The sequence below is a fragment of the Oncorhynchus kisutch genome, linkage group LG6 (genome assembly GCF_002021735.2).
Source record: "Oncorhynchus kisutch isolate 150728-3 linkage group LG6, Okis_V2, whole genome shotgun sequence".
Lineage (NCBI taxonomy): Eukaryota > Metazoa > Chordata > Actinopteri > Salmoniformes > Salmonidae > Oncorhynchus > Oncorhynchus kisutch.
The window spans coordinates 70,956,269-70,969,637 of record NC_034179.2 but is presented as its reverse complement, the minus strand read 5'-3'; the positions used below and the strand labels follow the sequence as shown (position 1 = coordinate 70,969,637).

Genomic DNA, 13,369 nt, shown 5'->3' with positions numbered 1-13,369 from the left:
CTGGCACCAAAATCCATCCCCTCTGCCAGGCAGCTCTGGTTGAGAACCTAACTGTGGACTGTAACTAGGGCATCAATGAGAGTGGCTTTGTTTTTCAGGAATACTGAGCCTTAAAACAATAACAAACAGTATGGTACAATGGTGCTGCTTTTTAATGAATTACATAGTCCTTATAGTTTACTTATTGCACATCCAAGTTAGTTAAAAAACAATAGTGCAATTGACTATACACACATTACATACAGAAGGTACCATGCGGTGTACAAACAAGCTTTAAACAAAGCCAGCTTTAGGTTGGACTCGGTCTTCCTTTTCATAGTTACACGGAGGGAGGGATCTCTGAGACCGTGAGCGTAGCTGCCTGCAGCTGCAGTATAAAAAGCGACGGCTTGACTGGACAGTGACTGCCTGCATATCGTATGGGCAGGAGGCAGGGCTGGCTGTGCCATGGTGGGTCCTTCCTCCTGAGGAAGACCAAGTCTGGCTGCCAGGTATAAGGGGCAGGCGGGTTAGGGAAAATGAAAGCTCACCACAGCCAGGGTTCCTAATAGACTTCTGTATTACAACATAACTAAAACTTATATTGGTCTAAATGACGTTGGGGTGTAACATTTGAGGTGCAACTATCTAACGTCTGGGTATATTCTCTGGAGAAAGCTTACAGCAGAACTTATCTTTGGTCCATGCTCAAAACACAACTTTTTGGTTACTTTAATGAACTTGGACAAAGTCTACCAGCCAAGTAGTGAACACAGAAGGGCAATGTGCTGTGGGTTTGTGGCAATAAGGTAGCTTAGGGCTTTATTCAATCTGTCGCTGAAGTGTTACAGATGGTACGATAGAAATGTCATTTCCGATTGAGTAGACTCATGCAGCGTTTACCGTGAATGCAGTCTCCGCTAATGTGGGAACGTTACATTTCAATCACGCTGTAACGCTGAACTTCCACCATACAGATTGAATAGAGCCCTTAAGCTTTTATAGGATCACATGGCTGATCAGTACAGTGACCTAATGGATCTAGATGAGACATTAATGGGATCATTTCAAAGCCATACTAAAAAAAACTAAAAAACACAAAAACAGCTAGGTCCTCATTTAAGACATACAAAATGGATGAAATAAAAAGACTACACCAAACAATGTGTCACAAAGTGTGTACATAAATAATACTAAGAACGCATCAATAGTCAGGACAGCATTGGTTCTGTGTGTCGGCACAGCAGAGAAAAGACAGGGGTCTGCATTGTGGTTGTGATGGTCCATGTTACTGGCTGGGGGTTAGGTTAGTACATCAATTCTTCAGAGTGCAGACTTAAAACAGCTAATTTCCATCCACACCGAATATGTTCCCCACTGAAACAGAGACTGGGAAATAACAGTTCCACCCTTAAATTGTAGGTATAGGCCTAGATATAAGATCAAAATTGGATCACTTAACTATTAAAAATGAACAGACAAGACATTTAAAATGCTCCTATCAAGTATTAGCCAAGTGTTAGCCATAGTTTCATGTTGGGGTGATAGCTCGGGCAAGCAGCAAGTTGACAAGGGGGGGGGGGGGGGGGGGGATCAGAGTGTTTGGTAGAACCAACAGACAAGTCATAGCCCAAGATCCTATAGTTTCTGTTACACAGCATTAGGCTGGGTCCTTTATAACATCTCGTCCAATCAAAGTGTCCCATCCTGTAGTCTCGTCCAATCAACGTGTCCCATCCAGTAGTCTCTCCACCCAGCAGACAGTACCAGCAGGAGCAGTTCTGTCCATGACAGCCAGAGTGACTTACTGAGCTCCATCATCTGGTTCAAGTTCCAGTTCACATGGCTTGCTACATCGACAGTTCTAGGTAACGCAAGCCTGGCTGGGGTCTTTATGAAAACAGACCCTTTCAGAGTGTGTGTGTGCGAGAGAGAGGAGGTGAAAGTGTGGGTGTGAGTCAGTCAGTCTGATTCCACCCCCCCCTTTCTATTGCATGAGGGATATTCTAGGAAAGGGCGATAATCTTCTAGGAAAGGCAGAGCACGACATGTAGAACAACATAGCAGAGGCACGTTCACAGCGCTCCCTCAAGCAGTTTGTTCTCTGCTCTGCTCCGTGTCTCTTGGTGAGCGGTGTAACTGGTTGGGGAACTGTAGATGAACTCTTGTGTCTAGGCAACAGTGTGTCTCCCTGAAGTATGGCCCTGCGAGATCTAGGAGATAAGGAGCCACAGCTTCGGGTCCCGTGCCTCACGTTGTCGGGGTGCCGGATCTCCCATGTGAGAACAGAGGTTGTGTGGCAGGATGGGGGAGGTGGTGACACCTCATCAGCACCCACATTGGGTTCTGTGCGTTTCTAGCCTCACTTACAAAACAGGCTCCTCCCCTTCTCGCTCCTTCAGTTGGAACTCTCAGCGAGGTTTATTTTCACGGATGAGGAGTAAAAACAGCCCTCTCTTTGTTTTGGCTGTGGTGCTGTTCCCAGTGGAGGAGGTGGAGGAAGCAGGCGCAGGGTCCACTAGGCTGGGGCTGGGCTCCGAGGAGGCTGCGTGTGAGCTGAGGACAGGGGGAAGGGGCGCTCTTCACACGGGGTGCGAGGGCAGCTCCAGCAGGGTGGGGGTGGGTATCGGGGGGAGGTGGTGGAAGCCCACCTCGATGGCAGTGCCCTCTGTGATGCTCACCACGTCGTCGCCCCTCCCACGCTGGCGACGGATGGCACTGAAATAGGCATTCATCAGCTGCATGATCTCAGTCAGCTGTGTGTGAGAGAGAGAGAGAGAGAGAGAGAGAGAGAGACAGAGAGAGAGAGAGAGAACAGAGGCAGGGGGGAAGAGAGAGAGAACAGAGAAAGGTGGAGAGAGAGAAAGAGAGGGAGAGAGAGGGAGAGAGAGAGAGAGAGAGAACAGAGGCAGGGGGGAAGAGAGAGAGAACAGGTTGAGAGAGAGAAAGAGAGGGAGAGAGAGAGGGAGAGAGAGAACAGAGAAAGAACGAAAAAGTGAGATAGAACAGAAGGAGAGAGAGAGAGAGAGAGAACAGAGAATCAGACTGGTGACAGTGTGAGGAGTGGCTTTCTCAATGTCTGTGTCTGGCACCATCACGGGAGGGAGGGGATAGATGATGTCATCCAGCTGCTGCTGGAACAGACACAATCCTCCAGGGATGGTCAGAGCGTGATGTGCCTTGGCACATTCTGCAGCAGCACCAGCACTCACACCACTGGACTGAACTTCAGTAAGACACAACCCTAACAACAACAAAGGCAGATGGGTATTGCATTTCAACATATCATGTCTGTGTTTCAGCTGGGGTTTATATCTGTCCTTAAGGTCACAGCAAAATATTGCATTAGCTCATGATCATATGTTGTTGTGTTGGCCACCGGGTCCTAACCCCAATTTATCCAACTACCATCAGTGCATATCTGGCCTTACACCTTACCCCTAACACTAACTTCAACACGACCCCAGTCCAGTTGTCGGCACCAATTTTAACCCTTACTTCAGCTGCTAACTTTTCCTTAACCGTTGACTCCTAGCTTAACAATATCCCCCTTCAAACCAGCTCCTGGTGAACTCTGCCCAATCCACTTAAATCCTCTAAGTTTAATACAGAGCAATGTGAGCCCCATAGTTCAGAAAAGTATCACCCTCCTTTAGCTGGCCTCCAATTTGCCTGTTCTGCTGCCCCAATAAATAAATAAAAGCCACTCTTGTGCCCCGTGAGAGAGAGATCACAGAGAGGGCTTTGTTCCGCGTGGGAAGATGCAAGCAAATCTGCAGGATGAACGGATGATTTGTTCTCACAAAGAAAAAAATAATTAGCTGTTTGGGGAAATATCCAGGTTTCTGGGAAATGTTATGGGCTAATATTTTAGTCTAACACTGCAAAGAAAAAAACTCACCCCGCTTAGTATTTAATAACAGGAAGTAAGACTCTTGGTGGTTGATTCTGGTGGCAGAGAGAGGCAGGCTGTGTACTCTCGTTTAAATCGCGATTAATTACTGTTTTTGCACGTGGGTCAGGGAGCTGTGGGTGGAATAACATCATGAGCAGGCAGAGTGGCTGTTTCAATGACTGTGCACAACGCGTCACTGTGATCAGGAATAGAGGCCATTCACCAGGCACAATAAAGAGGCTCACTGCTGTGTGCGGCCCGAATGAGGAGAACAACTGGAGTCAATCAAAGACCTTTTCAGGTTTAATTCCACCTACAGACTCTGCTATGTGTCTATGAATGACAGATGTATCATTAGAACACACAATGCCTCCTGCTATGAGCTTTTGTTCGCCCACCTTGGTAGTTTCAAACAGCAGGTCTCGGTCGCCGGCGGTGATCTTGAAGGTGTTGCTGTCGGAGACGCCGTAGGAGCAGATCTGTCCGTAGGGGAAGGACTCCAGAGCCTCTGCCTCGCCCTGCCTGTACAGAGACACACACGTCGCTGCCACACCCAGCCACAGCTTCTGAGAGAAACTACCTGTCGAACTCTGGAGTGAGAGAGGGAGATAAAGAGAGAGAGAGAGAGAGAGAGAGAGAGAGAGAGAGAGGGAGATAAGAGAGAGAGAGAGAGGGAGATAAAGAGAGAGAGAGAGAGAGAGAGAGAGGGAGATAAAGAGAGAGAGAGAGAGAGAGGGAGATAAAGAGAGAGAGAGAGAGAGGGAGAGGGAGAGGGAGAGGGAGAGAAAGATAGAAAGAGAGAGGAAGAGGGAGAGAGAGGGCGAAAGAGGTCAGTACTATAATCTCTCTTTACGCTCAACTCACTTATCTGTGTAGACGGAGAAAGGAGTTATACTCACAATATAGAAGTCCACCTCATAGAGTGTGCAGCCAAAGCCAGACCACTGGCGTGCGATGGTGAGGTAGGCAGTCATACTGTCCCTCCTGCTGTACCCGGCCAGGCCCTTCCAGCACTCCACAATGGTGCTCATGATGGCCGCAGCCTCCTCCTTCAGACGGCTGCGTAGCCGCAGGTTCTGCTCCACCTTCTGCTTGTGGGCTGCAGTGGCCGTATGGTTCCACAACGCCCCTCCCAGGAGACCCCCGGGGAAGCGCTGGGGCAGCCCTGGCCCGGGGGCTGGGTGCCGGGGAGGAGGGCGGGGGGGGCACAGGGGGGCATGAGGAGCCGTGCCTCCACCATGTGGCCGGGGAAGAGCTCGTCCAGAGGGGGGCAGGGGGAGTGGGTGCTGAAGTCCCCGATCACAGACTGAAGCCGCAGGGCAGCCAGGGTCTGGAGGTCCTCCTCACAGGCTGGGAGCTGACCTCGCACCACCATCTCATGGCACTGCAGGGAGAGAGAGAGGGGGAGGGAAGAAGAGAGACATAGAGGAGGATAGAGAAAGAGAGCATGAGTGAGATTTAAGAAAATGAAGAGTGGAGAGTGGAGTGGAGGGGGGGGTTTAAAAGAGAGAGAAAAATAGAAAGGGGTAAAGAGATGGGGACAGTGTGTCAGTAATGCTCTCCTTCCATCCGTAATAGTTGTACCCCACCCTGTTTTACTCAGGCCCATAACTATTTTATAACTGTCCTCAGGAAGAATGTACTAATGGACTCTCAGCAGTGCAGCCTGGGCTCTCAGCAGTGCAGCCAATGGCCTTACTCATGTTTTAAAGCATTGTGTTAAATTACTATTGTGCATAGCAAGACTTTAACGACTGTTAAGTGAAACGTAACAACGCAGTGAAATACTAGGAATGAGTCACTGGCCAAAGCTATTAAAATGTCTCGTTATCATTATTGGAACAGCCACTAAAGTCTAATTTAACATTGACAATAACACAGGAAATAGAGGCGCCGATCTCCCCCCCTCTTTCACTCTCTCTCTCTCTCTCTCTCTCTCTCTCTCTCTCTCTGTGAGGTTTGTTACCTGTTCAAAGAGGAAGAGGTACTCGATACTGTCAACAGATATGGTGTCAGCATCCAGAAGGCAGTAGAGTTTGAAGCAAAGCCTCCACTGGGAGTCTGAGTCTGGCTCTTTGGCAGACAGGCTGGAGAGGGAGAGAGAGAGAGAGAGAGAGAGAGAGAGAGAGAGAGAGAGAGAGAGAGAGAGAGAGAGAGGGGGGAGAGAGAGGGAGAGAAAGGGAGAGAGAGAGAGAGGGAGAGGGAGAGAGAGGGGGGAGAGAAAGGGAGAGAGAGAGAGAGAGAGAGAGAGAGAGGAGAGGGGAGAGGGAGAGAGAGAGAGAGAGAGAGAGGGAGAGAGAGAGGGAGAGAGAGGAGGAGGAAGAACATAAGGGGTTAGCAGGGGTGACGGGTGGGAAACTACACGTGTGAGAAATTATACACACGTTCACACACACTTGCATGCATGAGAACTCCCCAACTGGCTGGCCAGGTCAATATCCCACCACCCCATTGCTTCCTGTCTGTGACATCACCATGTGCTGCAGTGGATGATGACTAACAGTGACTAGCTACATTTGGTATGTTTACCCTGTCACTCTAGCTCTGTAGACTGTAGACACACGCGCACCTCTTAGAACAACACTGAGCCCTTCTATTCCAGCTGAATTCACTCCTTATCTGCCACACTGAGACTTATCCTTACACAAGCACATGACATCGGTGTCACATTGAGTGTACAGTGGGTGCCCTGACTGCAGAGAGACAGACATGGTGACACAAGCGCACTACTTTCCCAGCATGGTGTCAGTTTGTGTTTGACAAATGAGACAGCAAGGTCAGCAGTTACCAGGGACTTGGTTCATTTACAGCATGAGAGCTGGACCACAGGAGAAGAAAAACACAAACGACACTATCTATCTGTAGAAACTAGGAGAATAGAAAAGTTCTGAACTTTTGTGAAACATTACAGCACAGTTGAGAAATATATGTCAATTAGAAATCAAAACGGGATGGTAAAATATACGTCGGTGTGTATATGTCGGTAAAATGTAACTAGTATGTATAAGCTGGAAGTAGAAGCCTAGGTGTTGTTGTTTATTAGTTTACTCTAATTTGGGGAGGGGTGGTAGGGTCAGGGGAAAATAATAATGATACAAATTAGAAATGATGCAGACAATTACATTGCACCCCCTAAAAACTAAATAAATCAAATTAAAATTAATCAAATTTAAAAAATTTAAATTACACTATCTATCGATCAAAGACTTCAGATTCCTCTGTCTGTTGTTCTACGGGACATAGCTTGGATTCTTGGCACATACATATAATAGATGAGTTCTCATTCAATTCTGGAGTAGGCCAACTTTTCTAACCTCGTATTGATGTCTGCCTGCCTGTCTGCCTGTCTGTCTGCCTGTTTGCGCAATATTTACTTTTCAAACCTGGTGAGGATGTCAGCGATGATGGTGCTGCCCCCTACAGCTCTCTCCCAGTGGGCGTTCTGCTCAAACAGGGAAAATGTGTTTCTGCTCTCCTTCAGACCCAGCTTCTCCAACATCCTCCTCACCACCTAGCAGAGGAGAGAGAGAGAGAGAGAGGGAGCGAGAGAGCGAGAGAGAGAGAGAGTGTGTCTTGAGGAGTACAGGCAGTTCCCAACTTGCTGGGTCTGGTAGGGAGTAGGGACAACACTTTACAGTGCAAGTCTCCACAAAGGTCAACTAGATTGGAGAGGGTGTTCGTAGATCTTGGTAGAGACAGAGATGATAGAGAGATGATAGAGAGGTCCCCCCTCACCTCGTTGGCGGTGGTGTGTGAGCTGATGTGGAGCTGACAGGAGCCTGGTCCTGGGTAGTGAACTGTACACAGCATCTCCTGTCTCCCCATCAGCACCTGGATCTCCTCCCAGGAGGGAACACATTCCCGACACCGTGTCTTCTCCAGAGCCTCCCCGATGAACGACGCATAGTTATCCATCTCAGACTCCGGAAATTGGCTCTGGATCCTGGACCGCGGGAGGGGAGAGAGGAGACATGGGAGTGAGCCGGGTGAGTGTGTGTGTGTATGACTAAAGGAAGCTCCACTACATTTCAAAAGGCAAACTGAAGCACGTCAGTGATTCAAATATTGATAAAGCGAGGCCTGTAAACCGTTATATTATTTGAACTGGATTTGCGTCATCCTTTCAGTTCAACACAAGCCATCTTTATTTTCTTTCGCGTTGCCAATACTGAGAAGTCAATGAGGCGAGGAACGACCAGTGTTCTCACTTTGGCTCTCAGAGACTTAAAAGGCTCTCCTCCCTCCATCCTTCAAAGAGAATGTAAAAAGGGAAAGAAAACATGTTTGACCTTCAGCAGAGCTCTTTACAGGAAAAGGTGTTTCCGCTCACGTGAACCAGAGTGACCTGCCACTTCCTCCCAGCGGAGTGGCCAGGGATGGTGAGGGGGGGGGGGGTCAATCTTCAATGGGCCCAAAATCTCCAACACACGCAAGAATGTCAGAGGTGTGAAAGATGACCTGACCGAGCCATGAGCTCACCCCAGCACAAACAGGGAAGGGTAGAAGTTGGGGAAGGAAGCAATTATACTACAGTGTCCATCCCAAAATATACAGCACAGAGAACAGAGAAGAGCTGGAGAGAGAAAGGGGGCGAACGAGTGGAGTCTCAGACACTCCAGACAGCCAAATGGAGAGAGAGAGAAGGCCCTCTCACTCCCCTCTCTGTTCCTCTGTCTCATTACGGGGCACAGGGTGGGTTTTGTCCTGCTGCTCAAACATAATTAGGAATGTTCCACTGAGGGAGGCTGTGCTGTGTGATCCCTTTCCGTCTGCCCCCACCCCCACCCGCCAGCCCAACCTCCTCTCCTCCACCCACGCAGGGCTCATGCCGACCCTTCTCCGACTGGGGACATTCCCTGGGGGTAGACACACCATGGGGGTAGAGGGGGAGGGGGGCTCAGTCTCTGGGCCCTCTGCCCAGTGTGCAGCTCCAGTTCTGTCCAGCTGTGGGGTCAGCCTCAACACTCTCTCACAGAGGTCTCAGGGAAACACTGACCCTATCTCTTTATAGCAGCGCTGCTGCATAACCCACCACCTTGTATTTAGGCTGACCCCGGAGGCTGCTAGCTAGCTATACTGTGAAAATACAACTGCCATACTTACCCATGCCAAACATCGGAAAGTATTCAGACCCCTTGACGTTTTCCACATTTTGTTAGGTTACAGCCTTCTTCTAAAAAGTATTAAATAGTATTATTTTCCTCGTTAATCTACACACAATACCACATAATGACAAAGCAAAAACAGGTTTTTAGAAATGTTTGCATATTTATTTAAAATAAAAAACAGAAATATGACATTTACATAAGTATTCAGACTCTTTATCTTTATCAGACCCTTTGTACTTTGTTGAAGCACCTTTGGCAGCGATTACAGCCTTGAGTCTTCTTGGGTATGACGTTACAAGCTTAGTACACCTGTATTTGGGGAGTTTCTCATTCTTCTCTGCAGATCCTCTCAAGCTCTGTCAGGTTGTCTCTTCAGAGATGTTTGATTGAGTTCAAGTCCGGGCTCTGGCTGGGCCACTCAAGGACATTCAGACAACTCCTGTGTTGTCTTGGCTGTGTGCTTAGGGTCGTTGTCCTGTTGGAAGGTGAACCTTCACCCCGGTCTGAGGTCCTCGAGCAGGTTTTCATCAAGGATCTCTCTGTACTTTTCTCCATTCATCTTTGCCTCGATCCTGACTAGTATCCCAGTACCTGCCACTGAAAAACATCCCCACAGCATGATGCTGCCACCACCGTGCTTCACTGTAGGGATGGTGGCAGGTTTCCTCCATAACATGACGCTTGGCATTCAGGCCAAAGAGTTCAATCTTGGTCTCATCAGACCAGAGAAACTTGTCTTTAGGTGCTTTTTGGCAAACTCCAAGCTGGCTGTTACATGCCTTTTACTGAGGAGTGGCTTCCGTCTGGCCACTCTACGATAAAGGCCTGATTGGTGGAGTGCTGCAGAGAAGGTTCTCCCATCTACACAGAGGAACTCTGGAGCTCTGTCAGAGGGACCATCGGGTTCTTGGTCACCTCCCTGACCAAGGCCCTTCTCCCCCGGTTGTTCAGTTTGGCCGGGCAGCCAACTCTAGGAAGAGTCCTGGCGGTTCCAAACTTCTTCCACTTACGAATGGTGTAGGCCACTGTTTTCTTGGAGACCTTCAATGTTGCTGAAATGTTTTGCTACCCCAGATCTGTACCTCGAACCAATCCAGTCTTGGAGCTCAATCAAGTTGTAGAAACATCTCAAGGATGATTAATGGAAACAGGTTGCACCTGAGCTCAATTTCGACTTTCATAGCAAAGGGTCTGAACACTTATGTAAAGAAGGTACTTCTGTTTTTTGTTTTTAATACATTTGCAAAAATATCTAAAAACCTGTTTTCGCTTTGTCATTATGGGGTATTGTGTGTAGATTGCTGAGGATTTTTTCAAGGGGTCTGAATACTTTCCCGACGGCACAGTACATACAACCCCTACCGTGAGAGACAGTGTGTTCTAGCTCTGAGTGGTGGATGCCTCAGTGTGTTGTATATTGCAACTGTTCCATTAGCTTTGGCCTGATACTGAGTCGCAATGTAAACATGGGCATCATATATAGTGCTTTATGACTTGCAGTCCAACAGAGGCTTCAGGCCAAAGATTAACACTGTTAATATAGCTTAGCATGTGGCTAATTCAGAGCTGCAAATCCACTCCTAAAACACTGGATCTGTCTGGGGTCGTGCAGTAACAACGTGAGGGCATATCACACTACTATATGTAACTGGTGGTTAGCAGGCTTGTCTCCTGTCTCCTCCCACGGTGGGTCCCCATGCTACTGGCACCCTTCTGGCCCACAGCCTGACCCCCATTTCTCCCTCGTACCGCAGCCCTATTCCCCCCTCACCTCTCCAAACATTTCTGTGACAGGGTACAGACACACCTGCCAACACCAAACACTTTCTATTGTTGGTGAAACCAGCTGATGCCTTAAAGTTTTCCGCAAGCTACGACAGAGCGAGGTGGATGGGTAGAGGAAGAATTACACCTCCTGTTGAGGGCGTTGTGTAATATGTTGTGTGTGTCACCTCTTGAGGTGGAAGCGCAGGTATTTAAGCACGGCGGGGCCGGGCAGGAAGGTGCAGCTCATGCAGGTGAGGAGCTGCCAGTAGCGGAGGTGTGCGGCGGTGTGGGGCTGCGGCGTGCAGCTGGTCTGCTTCACCAGCTGGCAGTAGACCTCGTCCCGGAGCGGCCGCAGGTCCAGACAGGTCTGCAGCACGCCCTGGATCAGAGGCACCGGGTCCCGCGCAGACTCCAGCTGCTGCAGACAGTTGAAGAGCTTCACCGCTTCCTCCCGCACCGTGGCATAGCCCTTACCACTGTGGTCTGTGGGGGGGGGGATTAGGAATTAGACCAGACTAGACCAGTCAGCATGTTTGAGAATAGATGATCCTGCTTCTGTGATGTCTATTGGTGGAACGACTAAGCTTTAGTGGCCGTCTCTCATCATGCCTTATCTAAGCTGTCTCACTCACCGGCCTTGACTTGGCACGCAGGCAGGTAGGACTAACTCAATGGTAAGTCTATATGTAAGTCTGTTACAGTGTATGATTACTGGGCATGTCAATGAGCATGTGACAGCATTACTCATATGTGAGTGGGTGTGTGTGTAACTGCTCGTGTTTTACTGCAGAGTTTACAGGCATGACACTGACCACAGGGACTGGTGGTAGCATGGTAGTAGTACTTACAGGTGTGTTCCAAGCTGCCGTAAGGGAAGGGCAACAGGGGGGCATACAGGGGGCTCTGGGTGTGCTTCAGGATGGGGTTGTGCTGGTAGATATTATCTACCACCTCAGGGTTAAACTTGTTCTCCTGGAGAAGAAAGACAGAGAGACAGACAGACAGTTAAAGAGAGAGAGAGAGTGACAGATGAGCTTCCTTGACATTCCAGCTGACCTGGGAGCAGCCCCAAGCACGGCTGCTATGAGAGAGAGTGTGTTGGGTAACAGGGGTGACTAGGGTCAGTGGGAGTCAGGCCATGGAGCAGGAGGACAGCTATGACCGCGTTTTAAACACCTGGGGACCCAACAAAACACACCGCCATCATTGACACTATTTACAGTTGAAGTCGGAAGTTTACATACACTTAGGTTGGAGTCATTAAAACTCGTTTTTCAACCACTCCACACATTTCTTGTTAACAAACTATAGTTTTGGCAAGTCGGTTAGGACATCTACTTTGTGCATGACACAAGTAATTTTTACAACAATTATTTACAGAGATTATTTCACTGTATCACAATCCAGTGGGTCAGAAGTTTACATAAACTAAGTTGACTGTGCCTTTAAACAGCTTGGAACATTCCAGAAAATGATGTCATGGCTTTAGAAGCTGATAGGCTAATTGACATCATTTGAGGAAATTGGAGGTGTATCTGTGGATGTATTTCAAGGTCTACCTTCAAACTCAGTGCCTCTTTGCTTGACATCATGGGAAAATCAAAAGAAATCAGCCAAGACCTCAGAAAATAAATTGTAAGTCTGGTTCATCCTTGGGAGCAATTTCCAAACGCCTGAAGGTACCACGTTCATCTGTACAAACAATAGTACGCAAGTATGAACACCATGGGACCATGAAGCCGTGGAAGGAGACACGTTCTGTCTCCTAGAGATGAACGTACTTTGGTGCAAAAAGTGAAAATCAATTCCAGAACAATTTTTTGGAGAAATGTCCTCTGGTCTGATGAAACAAAAATAAAAGTGTTTGGCCATAATGACCATCGTTATGTTTGGAGGAAAAAGGGGGAGGCTTGCAAGCTGAAGAACACCATCCCAACCGTGAAGCACGGGGATGGCAGCATCATGTTGTGGGGGTGCTTTGTTGCAGGAGGGACTGGTGCACTTCACAAAATAGATGGCGTCATGAGGACAGAAAATTATATGGATATATTGAAGCAACATCTCAAGACATCAGTCAGGAAGTTAAAGCTTGGTCGCAAATGGGTCTTCCAAATGGACAATGACCCCAAGCATACTTCCAAAGTTGTGGCAAAATGGCTTTAGGACAACAAAGTCAAGGTATTGGAGTGGCCATCACAAAGCCCTGACCTCGATCCCACAGAAAATGTGTGGGCAGAACTGAAAAAGTGTGTGCGAGCAAGGAGTCCTACAAACCTGACTCAATTACAGCAGCTCTGTCAGGAGGAATTTAAAGGCAATGCTAGCAAATACTAACTGAGTGTATGTAAACTTCTGAACAAGTGTGATGAAAGAAATAAAAGCTGAAATAAAAAATTCTCTCTACTATTACTCTGACATTTCACATCCTTAAAATAAAGTGGTGATCCGAATTGACCTAATACATTGAATGTTTACTAGGATTACATGTCCGGAATTGTGAAAAACTGAGTTTAAATGTATTTGGCTAAGGTGTATTTAAACTTCCGACTTCAACTGTACATGTCTGTGGTATCTCGCTACAGATGCTACTCTCATTGACAGAAACACATTTTACATAACA

The 13,369-nt window shown here is 48.0% G+C and overlaps 1 protein-coding gene across 2 annotated transcripts in view; it reads right to left on the bottom strand.

Moving 5' to 3' along the window:
* Nucleotides 1-129: 129 nt before the first annotated feature.
* The window catches only part of LOC109891926 (pleckstrin homology domain-containing family H member 3), a 51,499-nt gene continuing 38,259 nt past the window's right edge, over nt 130-13,369 (bottom strand). The window contains exons 6-13 of one of the 2 annotated variants that reach the window (XM_031827339.1): nt 11,598-11,721; nt 10,935-11,232; nt 7,610-7,817; nt 7,249-7,385; nt 5,841-5,961; nt 4,774-5,258; nt 4,273-4,464; nt 130-2,735 (exon numbers count right to left, since the gene is read on the bottom strand). In XM_031827339.1, coding sequence (XP_031683199.1) covers nt 4,926-5,258; nt 5,841-5,961; nt 7,249-7,385; nt 7,610-7,817; nt 10,935-11,232; nt 11,598-11,721 — 1,221 coding nt within the window. In that variant the 3' untranslated portion in view covers nt 130-2,735; nt 4,273-4,464; nt 4,774-4,925. The remainder of the gene's footprint in view (nt 2,736-4,272; nt 4,465-4,773; nt 5,259-5,840; nt 5,962-7,248; nt 7,386-7,609; nt 7,818-10,934; nt 11,233-11,597; nt 11,722-13,369) is intronic. The other variant, XM_031827340.1, reaches the window with a different exon arrangement.